Source organism: Indicator indicator, chromosome 9 (genome assembly GCF_027791375.1).
Source record: "Indicator indicator isolate 239-I01 chromosome 9, UM_Iind_1.1, whole genome shotgun sequence".
Lineage (NCBI taxonomy): Eukaryota > Metazoa > Chordata > Aves > Piciformes > Indicatoridae > Indicator > Indicator indicator.
Genome location: NC_072018.1, coordinates 3,747,643 through 3,773,054, shown reverse-complemented (window position 1 = coordinate 3,773,054; position 25,412 = coordinate 3,747,643). Strand labels below are relative to the sequence as shown.

Sequence of the window (25,412 nt, the reverse complement as noted above, 5' to 3'; positions counted from 1 at the left end):
TTTTTTTTTTTCCCCTGGGTTTTAAGAGTGATTTGAGGGGAATTGGATTTTAGAGGAGTTTTGGTCCTGTCTTGGGGTGTTGTAGGGGTCATACCTGGGGCAGTTTAGGGGAGGAAAGGTTCTTGGATCTGTAGTATCTCAGGGGTTTAGGAGGGTTGTTTTTTTTCCTCATGGTTTGGGGAAGCTTTAGAAGTGTTTTGTGGGGGTTCCAGGTGGACTTCAGGAAGAGTTTAAGGGGGGGGTTAGTGTTTTTATGTGGGTTTTCTTTTTTGGGTGGGGAGGCGTCAAGATGTTTTAGAGAGGTTTTAGGGGAGTCTTGGGGGATTTTTATTTATTGTTCTTCCAGGTTTGTCAGGGGTTTTAACCCATGGTTTTATTTTGGAGTTCCTGAGAAACCACCAGACACTAAGGAACACCAACTGGATTCTTTCTGTATGAAATAGCTTTGGCAACCAGAAAGCCACTGGCCAACAGAAGCTGAAGTTTTCTACATTCAGAACAGTTGTCCATTGTGAGTATTTACATTTTCAACCTGTCAGAGATTTTAGGAGAAGCTTCTTTGAGTGTATTTGGATGTCTATTTTCAACTATGATTGTGCAGATACTCGCAGGGGAGCCAGAGCCACAGAAGATTTGTTTCCCCCACAGGACTTCAGGCTCGTGTCCCAAACCCATGCCCCGTTGACACAGTGCCAGGCATCTGTCCTGAAACACATCAAAACTTTTCAGCTTAATTTCTTGGAAGTTCAGGGAATTGTGAACAAGCTGAAGGCAAAAGCTTCTAACAAAGTCTTCAGAAATCAGAGAGACACAGTTACACATTTTCCCCACAGTATGTTTACAAGTTTAATTGTGCAAAAAGGCAGTCATCAGGACCTCAGCTTTGATGTGAAGGGAACACAATTGCAGTGAGGTACAGGCATGGCAAGAGGCACTGCTGCAATTACAGCTAACATGTTGCTGAGGGAGGCAGCCAGGTGGTTCGATACACTGAGATACTGCTCTCAAGTGACTTAGACAACCTGTATCTAACCACTGTACAGCAAGAGAATCAATAACACCTAAAAGGAAAGCTGGTGGCTGACCACTGAAATTTAAAACTGCAGCAGCTCAAACAAAGACTAAAATATAGACAGGTTCCCCAGTGGGGGCCAAGGATTACCTCTCAATACTGCAGGGGTGCAGGGAAACTCCATTCAACACAGAACAAAAGGCTTTCCTGGTGCCAGCATTTCTCCCAAGCACAGGAAAAAGAAACATTAACAACCTTTAAATTTATATTTCAATGGTGTTCCAAAAAGGAGTAAGGTGAGAAAAAAAGCCTAACAAAACACTCAGGGCTCAATCCTCTGGCTCCATCACTTAAAACCCAAAAAAACCCTACCCACCACAGTAATACAGATGGAAAAGGAAGGCATAGCTGAAACCCCTTTGCCACCATTAAAATCTTTCTGCAGCATCTACGTCACTAAGGAAAAGAGTTTCCAAAGCAGTTCCTCTCCTTGTGCATCCTTGTTTTACCAGTCACTGTTGGGCATTTGGAATGTTCTTCCAGGCAGCTACTTTTTGGTCTTAGTGAATCTTCGTGCTTCTTGCAAAAGTGTTTCTACATCTTCATTATCTTTGTCTTCTGAACTTGGTTCCCAGTCAGAGTCTTCATCTGTAGGCTCACACTCCTCTTCCTCATCATCTATAAAGCTGTCATTAAGGTCATATTCATTTGGTTCATCATCACTGGCAAGGTCTTTCTCCACAGCTTTTTTTCCTGTAGTGACAAAAATACCACACATTCATGAATCATAAATACAGAACTAAAGAGACCTTCCAGAGATCATGGAGTTGGCCTCACTCCTCAAAAGAAGAAAGAATTAACTGAAGCACTCTATCCATTGCTGACAACTCTCATGAGGAGCTGTGCCATCTCACTCTGACCCCTCCAGCAGCACTTACCAGTTGGATCACTTAGCACTTGGAAAACAGCATCATGCCTCTTCTGATAACAGAAGAAAATTGTTATCAGACTAAGTCTTCTGACAACTCTCCTTTCTTTAAGGAGTGGCACACACAATTTTCCTAATTGCTGGACCATGTTGCTGGCCCCATCCTCTTAACCCTCACCCTTCAGAGCATAAGATCCTCTCTCTGTCTTCTCTAAGCTTAACAGCATCAGGTCTCTCACCTTTCCTTGTAAGGGAGATGCTCCAGTTCCCTACTATTGGAAGTCTCCTATTATCATCATCCAGCTCCCCATTATTGGAAGTCTCCTATTACTATCATCCAGTTCCCTTATATTTGGAAGTGAGGAGGGCCAGAAGAATGATCAGGGGGTTGGAGCACCTCTGCTACAAGGACAGGCTGAAGGAGCTGGGGTTGTTCAGCCTGGAGAAGAGGAGGCTCTGAGGAGACCTAATAGCAGCCTTCCAGTACCTGAAGGGGGCTACAGGAAGGCTGGAGAGAGGCTGTTTACAAAAGCCTGCAGGGACAGGGTGAGGGGCAATGGCTTCAAACCAGAAAAGAGCAGATTTAGATTGGATATTAAGAACAGGTTCTTTACTATGAGGGTGGTACAACACTGGAACAGGTTTGCCCAGGGAGGTGGTTGGAGCCCCACGCCTGGAGATATTCAAAGTGGAGCTTGACAGGGCTCTGGGCAGCCTGATCTAGTTGAGGATGTCCCTACTGACTGCAGAGGGGGTTGGCATTTGGAGGTCCCTTCCAACCCAGACCATTCTATGATTAGCTTGCTAGAAAACCTACAAAGTAGCATATAAGAGAATCCTGCATAGCCCATAGCTGCATCACATCACTCAGCTAAGTAGCTCTTCCAACCAGGTGATTCCAGGATATTACTGAGAAAGACTACAGTTTGCCTGTGCTACCACACAATCCTCACTGATGACTAGAAGCTGAATAGGGATACACATGCAGCTGCCAGTGAAAAGCTGCCCCTTTTCCACTTGAGCCCTACCAAACCAGTATCTTAGCCAAAACATCAATGCCTTGTGATAAGTATAACAGAAGCTCATCAGCAAATGCACAGACAGCACTTGAGAGTTATCTAAAGGTCAATATGATGTAGGAGGAACATCTCAATGTTTCAAGAGCAATCGATCTTCACTGAGCAACCATAACTAGTTGTGGATGACATATTGGATTCCACCCATCCTCTTACAAGTCCTAGGTAAGGAAGAACTGTTTTATCTGCTTGTCTATCCTTAAAACATTTGTCTGTTTTCTTGCCTTCTTCCAGGGGAGTACAGGCACACTCAGTCAGGAGAGCCTGATACAAATTCCGTTTCAGCACTATTATGTGTGAAAACACAAGCAGAGTTTTACTGAAATCATGATTATTTCTCCTCAGGTTAAGTATTATCAAGCATCTCCAGCACTATCAAATGCCAAAACCCCAAAGCAGATGGGATGCACCCCATGCTGATGTGCCCACCCATAACATAAGAACATACTCACCATTCTTTGAAGGTCGTTGCCTGGTTCTTCTTTCAGTTACTAAAGAAAGGAAAGTTATCAGTCATACAGAAGGACAGCCTAGTGTAAGGGGTATACACAGATGTGGCAGGGCTGCATTAAGAAGAGTGGGGTCAAGGGAGGGTTTCCTCTCTACTCTGACCTGGTGAGACCACACCTGGAGTAGCGTGTCCTGTTCTGGGCTTCCACTTCAAGAGGGCCAGGGATATACTAGAGAGTGTCCAATGGAGGCTACAAGGATGACTGAAGCACCAGAACATCTGATGAGGAAAGGCTGAGAGACCTGGGGCTGTTCAGTCTGGAAAACAGAAGACTGAGAGGGGATCCCATTAATGTTTACAAATACCTCAAGGGTGGCTGTCAAGAGGAAGGTGCTAGACTCTTTTCAATGGCGTCCTGTGATAGGACAAGGGGCAGTGGACACAAACTGTAACACAGGAAGTTCCACCTCAACATGAGGAAAAACCTCTTTACTGTAAGGGTCCTCTTTACTGTAAGAGTCCTAGACCAGGCTGCCCAGAGAGGTTGTGTAGTCTCCTTCTCTAGACACTTTCAAGACCCATCTGGATATGTTCCTGCATGACTTGCCCTAGGTGGTCCTGCTTTGGCAGGAGGGGGGTTGGACTGGATCTCTGGAGGTCCCTTCCAACCCCTACCATTCTGTGATAAAAGACTGACACACATGCTGCAACGACTGTGCTGTATTTACAAGCATCACTATTCTCCTGCTCAAAAAAAAAAAAAAAACAACTTTTTTTTCTTGTGGTGTTGTACAGTTTCTGAGACATTACCCAGATAAACTGTTGTGACTAAAGTGCAGGACCCGGCACTTGACCTTATTAAACCTCATGCAGCTGACCTTAGCCCATTGGTCTGGCCTATCCAGATCTCCAGATCAACACTTTCATGTTGCCTGCAAACATACTGAGGCTGCAGGGCAGTACAGAGCAAGCTGCAGTGTTACTTACAGCAGCTGAAAGCATTTTAGTCCAACATTTTGGTAGCCATTATTGGGTTTTGAGGATGTCCCCCCCCAGCTTTGAGCTATATTGAACAACTTGACTTACCTGGAGGTGCACTGTGCTTGTATTCCAGCTTGTGTTGCGGATTCTTCCTGCAAAGAAGAAAACAGAAAAAGCTTGACTGCCACCTTGTTTCACTCCTACTAAGCCCAGAAATTCTTCCTACTTTATGGAGCATTTCAATTTTTGTTCTAAAATAAAATTCTGTGAGCACTGCCTTACTGCACTGTCTCACCTTACAAAATGTAGGGTGTAAAATAAAAACGAAACAACAATCAGGGTAAATCAGAGTTCCTCCTCAAATCATAGAATTGTTTCAGTTGGAAGAGACTGTTAAGATTGAATCCAGGCTTCAACCTAACACCACCATGGCCATTAAACCATGTCCCAAAGTGCCATGTCCACACGTTTCTTGAACACCTCCAGGGATGGTGACACCACCACCTCCTTGGGCATCCCACTCCAATGCCTGACCACTCTTTCTGTAAATAATTTTTTCCTAATAACTAACCTAAACCTCCCCGGGACAATTTCAGGCCATTTCGTCTTATTCTATCACCTGATACTAGAGAGACCAACCCCTACCTCACTACAGGCTCCTTTTAGGTAGTTGTAGAAAGCAATGAGGTCTCCCTTCAGCCTCCTCTTCTCCAGACTAAACACCAGTTCCCTCAGCTGCTCCTCCTAAGACTTGTTCTCTACACCCTTCACCAGCTCTGTTGCCCTTTGTTGCCTCTTCTTTCATCATTAAAAAAAAAAAAAAAAGTTGGCTGATCAAAACCAAGAGATGAGATAGTTTCAAAAGCTGTAAGATGAGGTTCAGCATGATGAGAACCGATCTGATCATTCACTCTCACTTAGAATGAAACCAGAACACAACTTCTGGTGCATGCAAAGCACATCAGAGGTCTGAGACATCCAAGCACTGCCCTCCCATTCTGCAGTGTAAGGCTACAAATCGAACGGTTTGGGAAAACTGAAGACCTTGGAAAGAACTGCTTGTCTCAAAGGATCACAGGGAAAGGCCACAGGAGGATTCTTCAGAGAGCTGAGTCATTTCTGCAGTGCTGCTGCAACCCAAGGAGTTCAATACACAGGTGTGTCTGTCTTCTATTAAAAAGCAGCATCAAAGCAACTTTAGTCAGCTTAACCCTTGGATCTCATTCAGGCTGTGATCCCTGTCATTAACACACTGATTTATCCTTCTGTCCCCCACCAAGCAGCTATCCAATGCTGCACTCATGCTTTAACTTGGTCCAAACTACCTTGTGCTAATCCGTTGTGTTAGGAAAGGCTTTTCTCAGGGCTGCATTTAAAATAGTTTCAACTCTTTTTTTTTTTTTTTTTTTTTCCTGCAGAAAAACTTAAAAAATTCTGAGTCTGGAAGTTGTGTTGGCTTGGCTTCTGAAAACAAGCACCAACTAAAGGCCACTGTTTCAGACTGACACACCATGTGACACTGCTTGAAGCTGCAGATTCATGTCTGCAACAGCAGAAGGTTTTGTCTTTTTCACAAGATACCCTTACTGCCAAGGCACACTTGTAAAATCAGTTGCTTATTTATGTTTTCTTATTCACAGAATGTCAGGTTGGAAGGGACCCCAAGGATCATCTGGTCCAACCTTTCTAGGTAATAGTAGATTTGAAATGAGATGGTCCAGCACCTTATCAAGATGAGCCTGAAAACTGTCCATTGTAGGGAAATCCACCACCTCCCTTGGGAGATGATTTCAATGCCCAACTGTTCTCATGGGGAGACATTTTATTCTGGAATTGGAATCTCCCCAGGAGTAACTTGTGCCCATTGCCCCTTGTCTTTTCCATGTGACTCCTTGTAAAAAGGGAGTCTCTGATCCTCCTGGTAGCCAGCCTTATGTACTGGTATACGATAAGAACGTCTCCCCTAAGCCTTCTCTTCTCAAGGCTGAGCACTTCTCTTAGCCTTTCTTCATATGGCAGGGCTTCCTGTCTTCTGATCATCCTCATGGCCCTTCTCTGGACACCTGCCAGACTCTCTGCATCTTTTTAGTATAGTGGGGACCAAAACTCCAGGTGTGGCTGGACAGGCAGTGAGTAGAATGGGACAATGACTTCTTTATCTCTGCTGGTGATGCTCTTGTTGATGCAGCCCAGCATCCTGCTGGCTTTCTTTGCTGCTGCAGCACACTCTTCATTCATGTTGAGCTTGTTGTCTACCAAGATCCCCAGGTCCCTCTCCACAGGGCTGCTCCCTGTCCAGGTGGCTCCCAGTCTGAGCTGCACTCCCAGGTTATGTATCCCCAGGTGCAAGACCCTACACCTGCCCCTGTTGAACTTCATAAGGTTCGTGCTAGCTCACTCCTTCATCCTGTCCAGGTCTTCCTGGAGGGTGGCTCTCCCTTCTTGGGTGTCAACCTCCCCACCCATTTTGATGTCATCTGCAAACTTCATCAGGGTGCTCTTGATCCCAACATTCAGATCACTTATAAAGATATTAAACAGCATTGGGCCCAGTATTGATGGGGGACAGAGATCTGTCTTCTTCAGATAAGAGTAATACCATTGGTCTTCAGCCACAACCTGTATTTTATTGCTCTTAAATTATGTTTCCTAACAAATCAAATTCTAATCAAAATAGGTTTTGTATAAAATCTCAACAAATACTCAATCAAACTAATTCAAACTAAGAGTTTCATCTCAAGAACAACGTTACGATAAATTGTTGTTTGCACAAAAGAAGAACAGTTTACTCTGTGTTGACAACTGACAAAAAAGCAACTGAAGAGGTTCCAAATATCAAGTTTTCACATCTGCCAGCTGAGATCACCAACAAATACTTCACCCAGGCTTTGGTGTTTTAAAGGTAGCAATCTGTTCACAGGAAGTTTAGGAAAACTACAGTCAAGATTTGCCATCAAGAATTGCTCATTATTACTACTACTGTGATTTTGCAGCTCCAGGGGAGAACGTTGTTAACCTGTAGAAGAAGAGGAGAGATTGGGTAGTGTTTCTTACCTGTAACAAGCTGTTCCATACGGACACTCGGGCCGGTTATCATTGCTATCCTGACTTAGGGTCTCTGCTTCATGATAGTCATCATCATTAGGGTGACTGAACTGCTGGAAGTGGATGGGATTCTTCCTGCAAAAGACAAAACAGAGAGAATTGACCATTCTGTTTAGATACAAGAAGTAGAGACAACGTTGCCACTGAATCAGTGACAGCTCCTTTTTCTGTGGTTACATAAATGTTTAGCTTTGTGCAGAGTAAGACCTACTTGCAGGAGAACAGAAGAAAAGTTTTACCTCTGCACATGATGCAGAAGAGGTTAAAACAGGAATTTCCCTATTTGCCATTCAGGCCTCCGCTGCATACACAATCTACTGGTGTAAGCACATAGCATGAATCTTACTCAGTGGCCAGCTTGCTCAGTTATGACTCCCTCTGGAGTGCTGCAGAAACCACTACCCAAGTCTCAGCTCAGGATGGGAGAGCCAAGGCATAGCAGATGACTGACTGCAGCACTGAACGCTCCCCACAGCCCTGGGTAATCACCTCATAGCTTCAGGCTCTACATCTCACTTTCCACTTCTGTTCTGTATGCAAGTGAGCACTCACTTGAATACTTCAAATGCCAGCACATTAATCCAGATGGAGCAGCCCACTGGACATTACCCTGACTATGCTCTCAAGTTTGCTTTGGCTACTGTAGTATTTTATTTGAAGTATCAGTTTGCAGCGATGAGAGGAATCTGTACCACAAAACATGTCATGTTAGTGATGAGAGGATGTTACCAGCATCCATGCCTTCTTTTGCTCTACACTTCATCAGTTGACTCCAGGGTGAGCAAATAGTGAGTCAAGTGTCTGCAGCACTGAAAGAACATCTCCACTGCCTCTAGGCAATAGTTTGCATACACACATGCAAGACAAGGCAGGTATAAACAACATCACTTAAGAAAAAAAAAAGAGCTGGTTTTATAAAACTTCTGTCAGTGATGTTATGAAGAACACAGAAAAACCCCAACATATTAGGAGAGATTAATGTGACAGATCAAAACATACTACAAAACACTATGTCAAAGTAAACATGCAGCTACCAAACCCAAATCTAATTTTTCCCTATGATTTCTTTCAGGAGCACCTTTTTTTTTTTTTTTCCTCCCCAAACATAATATTTAAAAGCAAGGAATGTGAGACATTTTAATAAATGCTTTTCCAAAAGGCATCCACAAAATACTTCAGTGATTTACCACACTCATTCCCAGAGTACATCATCTTCAATGTGATTGTGCAAATTCTAAAAGCACACTCTTGCCCTCAAGCAAGAAAAATGTCATTACAGTATTTGCTGCTTTATTTTGCACTCACTGCAAATGAGTAGCTGCGTTTAGAAAAACAAAGACAGTAGCATGTATGTAGCCAGATATTTAGTATTAAGACTTCAATTGTCCATTTAATTGTCCAGACAGTGTGAGCTTGCAGCCCAGAAGGCCAATCACATCCTGGGCTGCACCAAAAGATGTGTGGCCAGCAGATTCAGAGAGGTGATTCTGCCACTTTGCTCTGGTGAGACCTCACCTGGAAACTGCATCCAGGTCTGAAGCCCTCGATACAGGAAAGACATGGACCTGATGGAGCAGGTCAAGAGGAGGGCCATGAAAACAGTGGGGGCTGGAGCACCTCTGCTATGAGGACAGGCTGAAGGAGCTGGGGTTGTCCAGCCTGGAGAAGAGGAGGCTCTGGGGAGACCTAATGGCAGCCTGCCAGTACCTGAAGGGGGCCTGCAAGGAGGCTGGAGAGGGACTGTTTTCGAAGGCCTGCAGTGACAGGACAAGGGGCAATGGTTTGAAGAGTAGATTTAGATTGGATTAGAAAAAGAATTCTTTACAGTGAGGGTGGTTCAGCACTAGAACAGGTTGACCAGAGAGGTGGTTGAGGCCCTGGATATATATTCGGGGTCAAGATCAACAGGGCTCTGGATGACCTGATCTAGTTGAGGAAGTCCCTGCTGATTGCAGGGGGGTTAGAGTAGGTGACCTTTAGAGGTCCCTTCCAAACTGGGTGGTTCTATGATTTGCCTGGTAACTCAGGAAACCCCCCAAGAAAGCTGCAGATAAACTCTGCAATGAGCTACTTATCAAAGATCCAGTGTTCCTTGGATCTGTTTACATCAGAGACAGACTTGTCCTGGTGGTTCCTGTTGATTTCTGTGAACTGCAGGGTGAGTAGATACAATTTCACTAGAAATCACTGCAGATTTGCATTTACTGGGATTTTATTTTATGACAAGTTCTCAGGAAACATCACTTCTGGGCAACAAGAACTAGCAGGAGGCTGGGCCCTGAGCCCTGGTGTTTTGGCTTTGCTGGAACGTTTGGATCACCCAAAACACTTGTATGATAGATCTTTCACTGTGAATTAAGAGGATATGAGTAGGAGGGGGAAAAAAAAAAAAGAATACAAACCCCCAAATACCTATCTTTCTTTTCACTTGAGACATTACCAAAGACACTCACCAGAAAAGGGTTAACATGGACTTTGCAAGTATGCTTTGTTCCAGCTCTAGGGGGAGACTGAAAGCTTAAAATCAAATTGGAAAAAAAAAAACAAAACAATAGTGCAGGCTGGCCAAGTTCTAGTAAAAGTAATTCTTGATCACTTAGGGGTGACAAAGAATAAGGAATTTAACTATTCCAATCACAAAGCATGCAATAAATTCCAAACAATCCCCTTTCAGAGAAGTTTCATCTGCTAACCAAACAAGACTACAGGGTTTATGTTGGGCATTTCAACCATTTCCATCTCTTCTCCCTGCTGGTACATGCACTGTACACGGAGTGTTTATTTGGTTTGGGTTTTGTTTGGGGTTTTTGGTTTTGGGTTTTTTTTAATGGACCTTGGTTCTTATTTCCCGCAACACTTCATCTTTTAATTTGCTCAAGTACTTCAGCCCTTTGTTTTGAGTTCTATTAGCAGTTAGGAAGGCATCCTAACTCCTCCTTTCATACTTCTAAAAGTCTCATTATGCCATTTGTTTCTCATCAGCCCCCTACTTCCCAAAAGATTCTTTTCAAACCAAAGCTGGTAACAAATTTACTGTTTTCTCTTCCATAGCTCATACATTACTTCTTAATAACAAGCTAGCTTAAGTTAGTTTTAATTTTGCTTTACCTGTAACAGCCTGTTCCATACATGCAAGGTGTCCTCTTATGCTTGATCTGTTTGGAGCTTTCTGAAGCATCTGCACGTGTGGTTGAATGAGAAATCTCAGTCTTGTAATCCAGATTTGCATCAGGCTCAAGAAGCCCTTCCTGGGCACCCAAATATTGGGAAGTCCTGCCCCAGTGAGCTTCTTGGCTTGTAGAACCAGTTATCTGCTCTTTGTTTTCTATTTCCTCAATTCTATTTTCTTTACTGGAGCTCTGAACTACTCTTTTAGACTTTTTACTATGCAGCTGCCTATCACTGCTTTCCAGAGAACTTCCAGGGGCTTTTGTTCCAGTCTTGCCATATCCTTCCATGTTTCTCATGGTACTCTCAAGAGGAAATCCAGATGTATTCTGTGGAACAAGGTTACATTTTGAAGGATCTGAAAATTTACACTCTTCAGAATGAAAAGATAAAAAGGTCAAACTCTGCCTCATCATTCCTGCTTTCAAGATCAGAGAATCACAGAACAGCCCAAAAAAGCTCAAAAAGATCATCCAGCCCAGCCTTTAAAATCTTCTGCTCCAAACCCAGTTCAGCTGGTGAATGAAAGGCTCATGTTAAACACACACACACACACACTTTAAGGAAAAGCTTATCCTAAAGCTCCCATCCTCAGCTTCTGTTCCCTCAGCACACAGTCAAGGCTCCTCTCTCACCACCTCAATTTGTGAACCATATGAGGAATTTAGCCTGAATTAATTTTCAATTAAAGGTACTGCTCCTGAAAAACGAATGGGGACTGTATATGTGAAGATACAGTAGACTCTAGAAGAAAAGACACTCCTGTGTAAGAATCAAGGTTAATCCCTTAAGCACCCAGATATCTGAAATATGCATTTATCTATACATGGGAGATACCTGGGAACTCACAACATACACCTTGAGCTTGACCCTACCTACCCCAACTCATCTTAAACACTTCAACCTGTAACCCTAAAGCTTGAACACAGTTTGCCAGTAGATCAGGCAAAGACTTCTGCTTTGACAAATACTGCATTTTACATTTGAAACATAAGCACATGTGTGCTTCAGAATAAGAGACAGGTAACCAAGACAGGAACAGTGTCCCAACAGCTGAGACCTTACCTAAAAACATCCCTATACTGAAGGCCGAACTGCTTTGATACATTACAAAAGTTTATTATCCAAGTTCCCTCTCCAGTAAATTTATACTCAGCTGACACAGATGTTTGGCAAAGCCTGAAAATCAGCTGGTGGTTTCCTGTTTGATTTTGTTCTTTCCCATGCAAGCCTCAGCATACACACAGCAGCACGTTTAGTAAGTCAACTGGGAGACAAAGATGACTCTTTGGAGAGCCCTAAAATAAGGCTCAGCAAACAACTGCAGCTTAGGAAGTAAGCTTTCATTTGCCAGAGGCAGGCTAAATGACTCCAATTTGCCTTTCCCACTTGTGTCTTCTCTACTGTATACTTCAATCAATTGCCTGTATTGTATATAATGAGAGTAAATACTTCCACATGATGACTAGTTCAAAAACTGTTTGCAACCAAGGAAACGCAAGGACAGCAGCTCCACTGGCACGGGTTACAATGTGTGCATGACCTCTCTGCCATCTGGTGGCTGCTGATGCTCAGAAGAATGAAGATTGTTCTTACTTCCTACCCTACAGTGACAGTCAGGTGGTGATTTTGGTTTTGATAATCCAAATTCCAGTCTTTTACAGTTCTCTGTGATTATTACTCTTGCTTGCACTAACCCATTAAGTTTTTGCTGCAAAGCTCTGAAGGCAGTTTCTTACACTGTGCTTGAAATTATTAGGAGACAATAATAAGGCTTCATATTTATCAACTGCAAACTAAAATAATTTGTTACGTAGTCACTCATGATGTAATTGGACAAAGAAATAGCACTGCAGCTGGTATTAATGTGCCTAACCAACAACAAAGCTCACCACTCAGAAGGCTGATTCAGACTGAAAGATAACCCTTCAGCTTAGTTTTTACATAACATAGTGGTGTGCTTGCCATAAGCACATAACTAACCTGAAGATTTAATCAAAAAACAAAACCTCAACAAGCTTTGAGTGTCAAAACCAATGAAACACAGCAAATAATGGTATTTTACCAGGTGCTAGAACAGCTCCAGACAATTGTGATGGCAGAAACAACTTAAAGGAGAAGCCAGTGAAAGCCTCAGCTGGCTCTCACCAGAACGTGCTGCTTGTCTCTGAAGATGTTCCTTCTCCTTTCATTGCCAGAAGGGTGCTGTCAGTATTGAACTGCCTATGGATGAAGCTGTACTTTGAGGACACAGATGTGGACCAGCTGGACTGAAGTGTCTGTTCATTCACTGCCACAGGCAGTTTGGGATTTCAGATTTCTTTTTGTTTTCTGTCCTGACCCAGTGGCATAAGCACACTTCATGATACCTTGCTTCAAAACATAGCAGCTGCTAGGGCACACAGCAGAATTTTCTGACTGTAAGTTTTCACTAAGTAGAATTGTCTGAGCAAAGTTCAGGGTCACATGACATCACTGTCATACCATCACCTATCCCTAAAGGCTTCTCAGAAAAATAAAACTACAAAACAAAGCCACTCTCAGGACCAGTACTTGGGCCTGTGCCTTCCAGCCCCTTGATGTAAAGCTGAAAGCCTGGTATTTCTGTGGAGCGTGCAGGACCTAAGTCCAGATCCCAACAACAAAGTGCAGAAAACCAGATCTCTGGAGGCTTCCACAATCCTTGCTGTAGAGCTGTCCAATGGACTGGCATTTCAAAACAACAAATCACCAGCAGAATGCAGCTATGTTGAAGACTCAACCTTCGACATGACATTGACATCTACACTCTCATTTTCTGAATTGTGTTTCTGCCCTGAGCCAAAAGATTACCTGAGATGAAGGGGCAGGGATGGAAAGGCAACTCCTTTTCCCTTGATCTTGCTCTTCACTTTCAAAATCCTCTGTACTTTCTTCAGAAGCTGATCTTTTTTTCTGCTGAACATCTACTTCTGATTTTAATGACTCCATATCACTTTCTCCCCTTCCTTGGACTTTTTTCATTCTATTACCTTAAAAGAAAAAGAAAAGGTATTTTTGGAATACAACTGTGAAATCCTGACCATGTTAGAAACCTAAAGGTACAGGGAAGCAGAATACAGGGTAAAAGGCATAAGAAAAAGCAGCAATTGTGTAGGTGCTGTTTCAACAACACATTCCTCACTTCCTGCTTATAGGATTAAAAAGTCTGGTTTAGAATGAAGCAGATGCTCAAGGGGAAGTTTGGAGGAAGGCAATAAATGGCTGACAAAGGCCATACTGGACTGTCAGTATCAGTGTGCCTGACCGTTTCTTTTACACAACAGGAACTGAGCCACATGTCCAAGGATGAATTCTACCACAGACCTTTTGTGCAAGCATCACTTCAATCTGCCAGGTTATACACACAAACAGTAATTAGGACATGGCAAAATTGGGACATGCCCACTTGCCCAGTTAATCACAACACAGCTGACTATTTCATCAGCCAATAACCAGCAGACAGAGAGTAAACACTGAACCTCTCTTTGGAAAGCTTTAGTACCTCATAAAACTGTCAGATCTCTGTACTGATGAGAGTTTTCTGGATATGTGGCTGGGAGACAGCTAGTTCCATTGTCCTGGTTTTGTTATAGAATGATAGAATGGCTTGGGTTGAAAGGGACCTTAAAGGTCACCTATTCCAACCCCCCTGCACTGAGCAGGGGCATCTGCAACTACAGCAGGTTGCTCAGAGCCCCACACAACCTGACCCTGAGTGCTTTCAGGGATGGGGCAGCTACCAGCCCTCTGGCCAAACAGTGCCAGTGTCTCACCCCCTCAATGTGAAAAATTCTTTCCTTCTATTCAGTCTAAATCTCCCCATTGCAGTGTAAAGCCATCATCCCTTGTTCTGTCACAACAAGTGTTGCTGAAAAGTCTGCCCTCATCTTCCTTACAGTCCCCTTTAAGCACTGAAGGCCACAATAAGGTCTCCCTGGAGGCTTCTCTTCTCCAGGCTGAACAACCCCAACCCTCTCAGCCTTACTTCAGAGAAGAGGTGCTCCAGCTCCCTGATCATCTTCATGGCCTCCTCTGGACCCACTCCAACAAGTTCATGCCATTCTTGTGCTGAGGACTCCAGAGCTGGATGAAGTACTCCAGGTGGAGTCTCAGCAGAGCAGAGAAAGGGGCAAAATCACCTCCCTTGACCAGCTGCCCATGCTTCTTACAGCTCCATCTGATGCAAAAGGCATTCAGAAGGAAGATACCTGATGCCATTTTGCAAGGCTTCAAAAACTCTACCTTTAAAAAGTACTGATATGCAGGAGTCATGTGCACAAAGCAAAGGATTTCTCCAAATTTTAATGTAACTTCAGAACCACCAATCAGTGTTACCTTTCCAGTGGGAAGACAGACAAAAAAAGGCAGCCTTTTAAGTTTTATTCTCTACCTTTCTACCATTCCTTTCAATACCACCCTAAAAAGATGCAATCCGTGACACAACTTCAAGGAAATCTTTTAGACTTGCAGAAGAGAATGCTTGTTTTATTAGAGCAGCCCATTTGAAGCTGGAATCATCATCTCATGTAATGACTGGAGCACCTCCTCTATGAGGACAGACAGAGAGTTGGGGTTACTCAGCCTGGAGAAGAGAAGCCTCCAGGGAGACCTTCTGGTGGCCTTCCAGTATCTGAAGGGAGCTACAGGAAAACTGGGGAGGGACTTCTTAGGATGTCAGGTAGTGATAGGACTAGGGGGAATGGAACAAAACTGGAAGTGGGGAGATTCAGATTGGAGGTTAGGAAGAAATTCTTCACCACAAGGGTGGTGAGACACTGGAACAGGTTGCCCAGGGGGGTAGTGGAAGCCTCATCCCTGGAGGTTTTTAAGGCCAGGCCAGATGGGGCTCTGAGCAACCTGATCTAGAGGCCCATGGCAGGGGGGCTGGAACTGGATGATCTTTGAGGTCCCTTCCAACCCTGACAGTTCTGAAATTCTGTGACTTTTCAAACAGCTCCAATAGTGCCCATATGTACCCCTAGCTCCCTCAAGGGCTTCAACAGCACCAGATATCCCTTGCCCACCCAGCTCTCCCTTGCTCACATAGCTCCAAAGCTCAACATTTACATATCAAAATGTTCAGTCTTTGAGTATATACACATGTGTAACAACCATTATAGCACTTGTGGAAGAAAAACCAAAACCACCAAACAACCACAAAGCTCCACACCATCCAAAAAAAAAAAAAAAAAACCAAAACCCAGACATAAGAAAACAATCACACTACAAGTCCTCTGGCATATGTAACTTTTAATCTGAGGGAATAAGCCAGTAGGGAACAGTCTAGATTTGGAAAGGCAGGGGGATAGGAGGAAGTAAAGCTTCTTCTGCTTCTTAAAACATTCTTAAAATTAGCTTTTGAGGAAAGCAATAGGCAGAGTAGCCAATGGCATACAACAGAAGTATTTAAAGACACATTTGGCCAGGTCAGCCAGCCAGCCACTTGCATTTACTACAGGAAACAAGAAGCAATTGGTCAGAAACTGCATGAAATACTTCTTCAGGCCTGCTCAGGCATCAAGAGCTAAAAGTTTCTATTGTACCATCTGAATAGAAATAGCAGGTGGAAAAAGAGGAATTAGAGAATAGGTGCTGGACACAGAGGAGCAGACATGCACACACCAGCCACAGTTCATCCACTGGCTAACACAACTACTGAAGGAAACTCAGCAGTTGGCACCTAAACCTCCTCGCCACAGAAGAGCAAGCAGGGTGGGGCACCCTGCCAACAGCAGACAGAAACACTGGGGGAGCACTGTTCATGTACACAGCCATTTTTCTCTCACTTTAGTCCTCCCATTTCCTGCAATAAAAGGCATCAGAGCAATAAATGCTTTGTGGTTAAGTTCGTCAGACACTGCCTAATAGCAGGTTTTGAAGCCTTTACAGGCTCCCAGGACCAAAGCAGGACATGCTAGAAAATCTTCTTGGGATTGTGCCAATGAAACACCCTTGTGTCTCCTGCTGATAGTGACTAAACACAAAATTCTGCTGCTGTTACCACTGATACACAGCAGAAGTTTATCATAGATTCAGCAATTTCCTTTTGAGAGAAGGACAAAGGAGAATGCAATATTCTAGCCTCATATTGCTAAGAAACTATTACACTGTGATGAGCTCTGCCTAAGAAATAACTTTGGACTAAGTGATCAAATCTGACTCAGTAACAGTTAAAAAACTAGCACACGCTGCCACCCAAACCCCCTGACCTTTAAAACCTGTGAAATCAGAAAAATCTAAATATAGACAGGCAATATATCAGCAACCTAAATGTGCAGAAGGCTTGGGATTAAAGTACAGAAACTACCTAGAATTTATAGTCAATAAAACAGGTGAGTTTATAGGCAAAGGCTCCAGGACATCAGATATCCAGCTGTCCAAAGAGAGTACATTACCTGGCATTAAAGAAAAGAAAATCAACTGACCAGTTGGGCTGATGACAAAGGAGACAACAAAAGTCAGTCTCTATCAGCTGCCAGGCATGGAGCATCGAAAGAGAAGTAACAAATGAACACTTTCTACTCCTGCCATTATAATTTAAGAAAAATGCTATCAAAGCACATAAATGTATGTTGCTATGCAATCAGACTACACTACAAACCTACCTCCTTTCATTGCAGGCTCAGAAACCCTCTGAACCAGGAGATCTTTTTCCAGCATCCAAGATGGAAGCACTCTCTTTCTTTGAATAGATTTTGACTGTTGACTTTCATTATCATCAGAAAGAGAAACCTGAAACAACATTTACTGTTTAGTATCTTTCTCCAGTTACAAAACAGGTGGGAAAAATACACCAAAAGTTTACAGTTCTGTCCTTCAAACACAGCCTGGATTATATATGACCCACCTTCTGGATGGTGCCCATTGCCTGAAATGTATTTTTTCTTACAGTTCCTAGTCAGTCAGATAATCAACATCTATATAAAAACTTTCATTCAGCTCAAAAAAACACTCTCTAGACCTTTGGAATAAATATCTACAAGGCTACAGTCTGAAAGTTTCATAGGAGAGCTTCATCAGTGTCTTGCTGTAGAATTTCCACATACAGAAATAAGAGGAGGTTTAACAATCAAATGTCAATTTGGAAAGAAATTAAAAAAAAAAAAAATCCAGAACAGTCTTGCTAGCATTCTTTCAATTCCTTTCTCCATAAAGGAACCACATTCTAAACAAATTAAATACACCAGACTCGTGCTTATCTACTGGACATAATATTAGCAGTTTGAATCTCTACTTACTAGAAGTATCCATCCCAGGAAGCTCAGCTACATTAAAGGCTGACATTTCATTTGTTGTATGCAGTTATCTAATGGACACTGAGTGGTGTGTCCCTTTCAGCACTATCATGGAGTCACAGAACTGTTCAGGTTGGAAGAGACCTTTGAGATCATCAAGTCCAACCACTTCCTTAGAGCTCCCAATCCCACCACCAGCAGTAAACCATGTCCCTCAGCACCACACCCACAAGTCTTTTAAATACCTCCAGGGATGGTGACTCGACCACCTCCCTGGGCAGCCTGTTCCAAGGCCTGATAACCCCTTCTGTGAAGAAAACTTTCCTAATACCCAACCTGAACCTCCCCTGGCACAACCTGAGTCTGTTTCCTTTTGTTCTGTCACTTGTTGCATGTGAGAAGTGAGCAACCTCCACCTGGCTCCAAGCTCCTTTGAAGTAGCGCTAAGAGGCCAATGAATTCTCCTCTCAGCCTCCTCTTCCGAAGACTAAACAACCCCAGTTCTCACAGCTGTTCCTCATATGTTGGACACACAACAGAAGACCTAAGAAAAACCTCATTGACTCCACACACTAATTATCCAGGCTGCCTGAGAGCCATTTGTCTCATCAACATTTCGAAAAAGCAAAAAGACACTTGCTTTGAAAACTCTGTTTTGCTGGAAAGATGCTGGCTGCCAGGGGAAAACTGGAGGGTTATTTGATCTGTGTATTAGGTTATCAAGATCCATATGAACTCTGTGACAGCTGGATGATTCAAATGAAACAGGCTGCTGGTACATTACACCAGCACAAGGCATTTACAGAGTCTCCAGATAAAAATTTAAGAGGCTTTCAGGCTGGCTGAAGAATAGTCATTCCTGCTGCTAAAATGCATTGTGTAAGAGATGAGTGTTACTGCCACTGTTCAGATTCTTTCATGAAATATTCATCGATCACAGGATGTTAGGGGTTGGAAGGGACCTCTGGAGATCTTCAAGTCTAACCCCCCTGCCACAACAGGGCCATCTAGTGCAGGTTGCACAGGAACCAGACAGGTCTGGAAAATCTCCAGAGAAGGAGACTCCACAACCTGAGGATCCTGTTCCAGCACTCTGTGACCCTTACAGTAAAGGAGGTCATCCTCGTGTTGAGGTGGAACTTGCATACTCAGTTTCTTTATCCAAACAGAACATGTTGCTGATTGATTCTGGTGGATTTGGAATTGTTGTTGCTTATGAGGTGTCCTCTATGCACCAGAACATTTGCTACCTCCTGGCAAATACATCTAGATTGCTGCCTTTTACTCTTCTAAGGTGAAAAGATGTGTTTGTGACTGCATTGTCCTGTCTCCTGTAATTCTTGAATTCTGTTGGCTTTTGTCTGCTTCATCAGGTGTGTACCACAGTGTTTGGCATTCTTATTTTGCAGTCTAACCCTCTATGTGTATTTTATGTGCTCTTCTGTTCAGTTCTACTGGTATTTAAAATAATGAGGCTACATCTCCTACTTGGGACAGGGTGGGGTTGGACTTGATCTCCAGAGGTCCCTTGCAATCCCTACCATTCTGATTCCTCTAGACCTTCACTGGTACTTACAGGGCAGTTATGGTCCAGAGATGAGAACTGGAAGTTACTCTGTAGCACTGTACTGAACTCAGCTCCTGTATTGTTAGTTCAAAATACTCTGGTAGCAGTAACAGCTTTTGTATATTCAGAGAACAAATTACTGCGGCATAATGATCACAAACATAAATACACACCAGAAATACATTTATATACATACAATCCCAATCAATAAGGCAACAGATATTTTAAGTACAACTCTGATCGTTGCAATTTACTTCTTGGAGGATGGGGAGAGAGGAAGCTTCAGAAAACATAAGGACTTTTTAATTTTTGAATGAAAAAATGAAGGACCCACCAAATGTCTGGAAGCTGCATCATTTCTTCTCATTTTTGCAGTTCCTTGTATCTCAGGGTTGGAACAAGCAGGTTGTATTAATGATGGGCTACAAGACATCTCAACAGGATGAATGGTGCTTCTTCTGCATCAGCCTCCTGACTTTTTCTCTGAGAAAACAAAAATAATTTTTAGCTAGTTGACCCCACTACAAACATGCACATTTTACACAAACATAGATGTTCCTCTGAACCTTTGCCATTAATACTTCTCTAAAGTGAATGCAACAGCAACACTGAACAACATCTGCTTGCAGAGGACATGCACACACTTTCCTCTCCACCTTCCACTGAAGTTGACATGCTTTCCTTTCCACCTTTCACTGAAAGTATCTTGAAACAGTACTGTACTGAATGTTTTAAAGTACGTAATTTATAGTGCTCACTGCCACAACTTTAAGAAAACTGAAATTACAGCTTAGAAATTGCTTGACCATAAATCTGTGCAACATCCCAGAAATTGGTTCTATACTGGAAGTCAGAAAACAACATGAAGATACGGTTTTCAGAATCAGACACCCCAAAATCGCAGCACTTCTTGGCAAGTTTGCGCTAAAGGCTGCAAGCCTGCAGGCTCTGAGGTTACACCACATACTCTCGGGAGCTGGTTTTGAAAGGGTGCGCTTCAGAGCCGCCATGCCTGGGATACTTTTCAGCACTGAAACTGCACCTGCCTTTCCTTCCGGCTCCACTCTCCCACTAGTCAGTTCAGAAGCACAAAGGCTAGGGGATAACAAGTCGAATTACCGCTCGTTTCACCGCACAGCCCCGCTCCGGGGGGGCACTGCCGGCCCCACTGCCGGCCCTTCGCGTTACAGGGAGCACAGGTCGCCCAGCCCAACCGCTGCCTCCTGGAGAGCAGCACAGGAGGCCAACCTCTGCCTCCTTCCCGTCCGAAACAGGTCTCCAGACGTTTCGTTTCTGCACAGGCTCCGGACCCGCGACTCCGGCCTGTGCCCCTCCGAACGCAGCTGATCAACCCCAGCCCATAGCTGCTTAGCCAGGAAGCGGGGTGGCTGCAGCAGTCCGGCGGCGGGGCGCAGCCCTCGGGAGCACCGTCCTTTCCCTAACGAGAGGCCGCAGCCAGCCCCCGCCAAAGGCAAGGGCGGGAGACGTTCGCCCGGCGCCCACGACCCTGCTTCTTAGCGACGGGACCGCCCTGGCCGTGGGACACAAGGCTTCAGCGGGAGCAGGCACCGAGGTTCAACCGAGCGCCGTGGGCTGCCGGCGCCGCCCGATGACGCTTGCGGTACATCACAGGGCCGCGCCGGCTCGGCGAGCGGCGAGATTTGCTCCCAAGATCCCCGCTGCAGCCTCCCCGCCGCGGCGTGACGCAGCGGGCGGAGGGCAGCGAGATGGCGGTGGGTGGAGAGGCGATGCTAGGCGGTGCTGGGCGCTCCTGGCCGCGGCCGGCCTGACAGGCGGCGGCGGCGGCGGCGACGGAGGGCCCGAGGCCGCGGGGATGGCCAGCGAGCGAGCTGCCGGCCGGGAGAGGGGGCGAGGAGGAATGGGAGCCGCGGCCGACTTCGTGGCTGTGCTGCCCCCGGAGGTCAGCTCCCGGATTTTCAGCGACCTGGACGTTGAGAGCCTGTGTCACGCGTCCGTGACGTGCAAGGGCTGGCACCGCGTCATCGAGAGCAACGAGGGCTTGTGGCGGCACCACTGCCTCAGCGTCAGGGCTGTCTGCCAGCGGGAGATCGACGGCGACCGCGGGAACGGCTACTCCTGGAAGGTAACCGGATCGGCAGAGGTCCAGGCTTCTGGGGTTCCCGAGAGGAATATGTAAAGACGTGACAGCACATCGCGGCTGGCCCAGGCTTGTGAGGGAACCGCTGTGATCACAGCGTGGCTCGGGAGTGCAACAGCCGTGCCGCTGCCTAAACACTTTGCACCTGGCCAGGCTGGATCGACGGGGCAGGGCCGGCTGGATGAGGTTTAATAAGGCTAAGTGCTGGGTTCTGCCCTTGGATCACAACAAACTCACGAACACTCCAGGCTCGGAGTGGCTGGAAACCAGCACAGAAAGACCTGGGAGTGTTGTTTGACAGCCAGCTGAAGATGAGGCAGCAGTGTGCGCAGGTGGCCAAGAAGGCCAACAGCACCCTGGCCTGGATCAGCAATAGTGTGGCCAGCAGGATTAGAGAGGTGATTGTCCCCCTGTACTCACCACAACTTGAGCCCTGGGTTCAGTTTTGGGGCCCTCACTCCAAGAAGGACATGAACATTTCATCGGAGTTGTTTCAATGAACAACAGGACAAGGGGTAATGATTTTAAAGTAAAAGAGGTTAGGTTAAGACTAGATAAAATTAATAATTTTTTTTATAATTGGTGTGGTGAGACACTAGCCCAGTTACCCATATGGGTAGTAGATGGCTCATCCCTGGAAACATTCAAGGTCAGGTTAGACAGGGCTCTGAATGACCTGATGTAGCTGCAGATGTCCCTGCTGACTGCAGGGGGATTGGATTAGATGATCTTTAAAAGTCCCTTCCAACCCAAACCATTGTATGAGTCTGTGAGGCAAAGCCATAGGTGGTTGCCCTTTGAATGTACAGATCTTATTAATGTTGCACAGGAGTTTCCAGAGCTCCCTGTATTGATTCTGTAATCAATCTGTATTTTGGAGAGGAGATTTGACATAGAAGCAGGAAAACATCAAGTCAGCATTTTCTTGCACTAAAAGGCTGGCTGAAGACAAAAATCCAGCCAGCCTGCATTTAACAAGAATTAAAGGTCACAAATAACCTCAATAGGAAGAGAAAGTGAAAGACTCTTTTTTTCTAAGAAGTAAGGAGGAAGATTAATTTCTTGTTTAGGGTTTTCATCTTGACCCACAAAGAACTGAGGCAAGAAGTGATTATCCACCCAACTTAGAAAAGTTGGAAGTAGACCAAGGTCTGCTTCTTGGCAGCAGTGCACCTTCCTGGGCTTATTAGCTACTTACTCAAAGACATGTTTCAAATCCTGTTTCTAGCATGACTCTTCCAATGCAAAACCTCCTTGTATTGAATGCAACTGAACATTGTTAATTTCCCAGATCTGAGCTGTCTGTTTCTCTATCAGATCACACTACTAAGAAACTACTGGAAAAGCAAAGTGAAGCAAGAATGGCTGAGTGGGAAATACAGCAACATTCCTTCACAAAAAAGCTTGCCTGAGAAAAGTATGTATCCAATGGATGTTGACACATGGGGAGAAATCCTGCAAGCTGAACTGGAGAGATGAGAAATCAGTGCTGATTCTGGCAACTCAAGAATGTTCTATCAATAACTCAGACTGCCAAGCTGTAAATATTTTGCCATTCAAAATCAGTTGTGTTTGCAAATATGCTGAAAGCTTGTAAAAAAAAAAAAAGTTATTTTTAAAATTATTTATTATTTGCACTTTAATTCTGTAAAATTCCAAATAAGACTAAAGATTCAGTTGTAATTTTATATTTGCAGCTTTAACATTCTGCTGTATTGACAAAAGATGTTGATTGTACTTAAAATTTGCACTTTTTATTTTGGGAGAAATGCTTTTTTTTAATGAAAAAAAAAAGTGTTTGACTTGAAGTGTGTTGTACCAGCAAGGGGCTACAAGAAAGCTGGGGAAGGACTTTTTACAAGGGCTTGTAAAAAGATGAGGGGCAATGGCTTCGAGCTTCAAGAGGGAAGATTTAGACTGGAGATAAGAAAAATTCTTTACAGTGAGGGTGGTAAGACACTGGAACAGGTTGCCCAGGGAGGTTGTGGATGCCCCCTCCCTGGAGGTTTTCAAGGCCAGGTTGGACAGGGCCTTGAGGAACCTGTTCTAGTGGAAGATGTTCCTGCCCATGGCAGAGAGGTTGGAGCTAGGTGATCTTTAAGGTCCCTTCCAACCCAAACCATTCTATGATTCTATAATCATGGGAGCCCAAAAAGGAAGGCTAGGAAAGGGACAAAATCCAAATACTGAAAATGAAAGCAGAGGACAAGGCAGCCACCTCGGGATCAGCTCAACATCCAGTGCCCATTTCAGGGGTCTGATACAAACTGGAACTCAAGAAGTTCCACCTCAACACAAGGAAAAACTTCTTTAATGTAAGGGTGACGGAGCCCTGGAGCAGGCTGCCCAGAGGGGTTGTGAAATCTCCTTATCTAGAAACTTTCAAGACCCATCTGGATGTGTTCCTGTGTGACATGTCCTAGGTAATACTGCTTTGGCAGGGGGGTGGGACTCGATCTCCAGAGCTCCCTTCCACCCCCTACCAGTCTATGATTTCAAATATTTCCTGCAAACTTCGTTAGAGAGCCTTCTGGCAGTTAATGGAAGCATCCTGTCATGAGCATAAGGTTCAACGGATAGTTTACTTCAGTGAGGTCCAGCCCGTACCTTCGACGGGGCCACCAACACTAGATGGAGCAGTTGATCAGTTTTGCTCTGAGAATACACACTACAGTCCTTTGGGCTAAGACCAAGTAGCGTTTTATTTGATGGGTGTTGCTGGTGAAACAAACCATTGGTTTAAACCTGCTTCCAGGACCCTTAGACTCCAGAAGATGAGGCTGAGAGGAGACCTCATTGCCTTCTACAACTGCCTTAAAAGAGGCTGGGATGAGGTGGGGGTTGTTCTTATACGTGACAAGAGACAAGACAAAGGGAAGTGGCCTCAAGTGCTGCCAGGAGAGGTTCAGGGTGGATGTTACAAAATATTTCTTCACAAAAATGGTTATCAAGCCTTGGAACAGGCTGCCCAGGGAGGTGGTGGAGTCACCATCCCTTGAAGTGTTTAAGGGATGTGTGGATGTGGTGCTGAGGGACATGGGTTAGTGGTAGTGGCTTAGGAGCAATGGTGGGATTGCTATAACTGAGTGGCTGGACTTGATGATCTCAAAGGTCTCTTACAACCTCAACAGTTGTGATTTTCTCATAATTATTTAAGCAGTGCAGAATATCTGGGTGAAAATACCTAGTATCTTTTACTCCCCTTTATTGCCAGCTACCCATGAACAGGTAGTTCTAAAATGCCCTCTAGAACAGTACATTATCCTTTTCTAGTTTAGAGCATTCAACAGATTTAATCAAAACTGATCCACTTTATGTTTTCCCCATTAGGTTTTGAGTTCACAAGCACCAGCACCTTTTCTACATCACAAGCAGCATATCTCATTGACACAGCTTTTTTATCAACATCATTGCAGGAAAACACGCAAGACCTATACTTCCTTTCCCACTTATTCCTTACAGATGTTAGTTCTAGGATCAGGATCCCATTGCACTAGGTTTTATAAAAATTATCAAATTGCTTTGGTTGGAAAAGACCTTTAAGACCATTGAGTCATCAACTTAAGACCACCATGGTCACTAAACCATGTCCCGAAGTGCAACATCCACACATCTCTTGAACATCTCCAGGGATGGTGACTCCATCACCTCCCTGGGCAGCCTATGGCAATGCCTGACCACTCTTGCAATGAGGAAATTTTTCCTAATATCCAATCCAATCCTCCCCTGGCACAGTTTCAGGCTATTTC

General features: G+C 44.4%; 2 protein-coding genes across 6 annotated transcripts; one reads left to right on the top strand and one right to left on the bottom strand.

Moving 5' to 3' along the window:
• Positions 1–675: 675 nt before the first annotated feature.
• Positions 676–20,699, bottom strand: APLF (aprataxin and PNKP like factor). 5 transcript variants are annotated; one of them, XR_008489143.1, is made up of 10 exons: positions 20,664–20,699; positions 19,879–20,027; positions 17,348–17,474; positions 13,554–13,732; positions 10,662–11,050; positions 7,503–7,628; positions 4,554–4,600; positions 3,469–3,507; positions 1,163–1,765; positions 676–705 (listed from the first exon to the last, which is right to left on the bottom strand). XR_008489143.1 is itself a non-coding variant. In XM_054383472.1 (9 exons), exons 2-9 carry the CDS (start codon positions 19,975–19,977, stop codon positions 1,560–1,562), a joined length of 1,212 nt encoding a protein of 403 aa, XP_054239447.1. In that variant the 5' UTR covers positions 19,978–20,027; positions 20,664–20,699; the 3' UTR covers positions 833–1,559. The 5 variants fall into 5 exon arrangements, 3 of the variants coding, with proteins under 3 accessions (XP_054239447.1, XP_054239448.1, XP_054239449.1); XM_054383472.1 differs by lacking the exon at positions 676–705 and having other exon boundaries at positions 833–1,765; XR_008489144.1 differs by lacking the exons at positions 676–705; positions 1,163–1,765 and adding an exon at positions 3,629–3,799 and having other exon boundaries at positions 3,484–3,507.
• A 454-nt stretch (positions 20,700–21,153) lies between these two features.
• On the top strand, positions 21,154–23,320 carry FBXO48 (F-box protein 48). Its single transcript, XM_054383736.1, has 2 exons — positions 21,154–21,648; positions 22,981–23,320. The coding sequence occupies exons 1-2, from the start codon at positions 21,154–21,156 to the stop codon at positions 23,140–23,142; spliced, it is 657 nt and encodes a 218-aa protein (XP_054239711.1). The 3' UTR covers positions 23,143–23,320.
• The last annotated feature ends 2,092 nt before the right edge of the window (positions 23,321–25,412 follow it).

Bases quoted from the DNA above. Each gene is read 5' to 3' on its own strand.
- APLF (XM_054383472.1), bottom strand. From the start codon at position 19,977: ATGTCTTGTAGCCCATCATTAATACAACCTGCTTGTTCCAACCCTGAG. The intron at 7,629-10,661 runs GTAAAGCAAAAT...TGTCTTTTGCAG, and splicing joins TATGGAACAGGCTGTTACAG to GAAGAATCCCATCCACTTCC. The intron at 4,601-7,502 runs GTAAGAAACACT...TCTTCTTTGCAG, and splicing joins TATGGAACAGCTTGTTACAG to GAAGAATCCGCAACACAAGC.
- FBXO48 (XM_054383736.1), top strand. From the start codon at position 21,154: ATGACGCTTGCGGTACATCACAGGGCCGCGCCGGCTCGGCGAGCGGCG. The intron at 21,649-22,980 runs GTAACCGGATCG...TTTCTCTATCAG, and splicing joins GGAACGGCTACTCCTGGAAG to ATCACACTACTAAGAAACTA.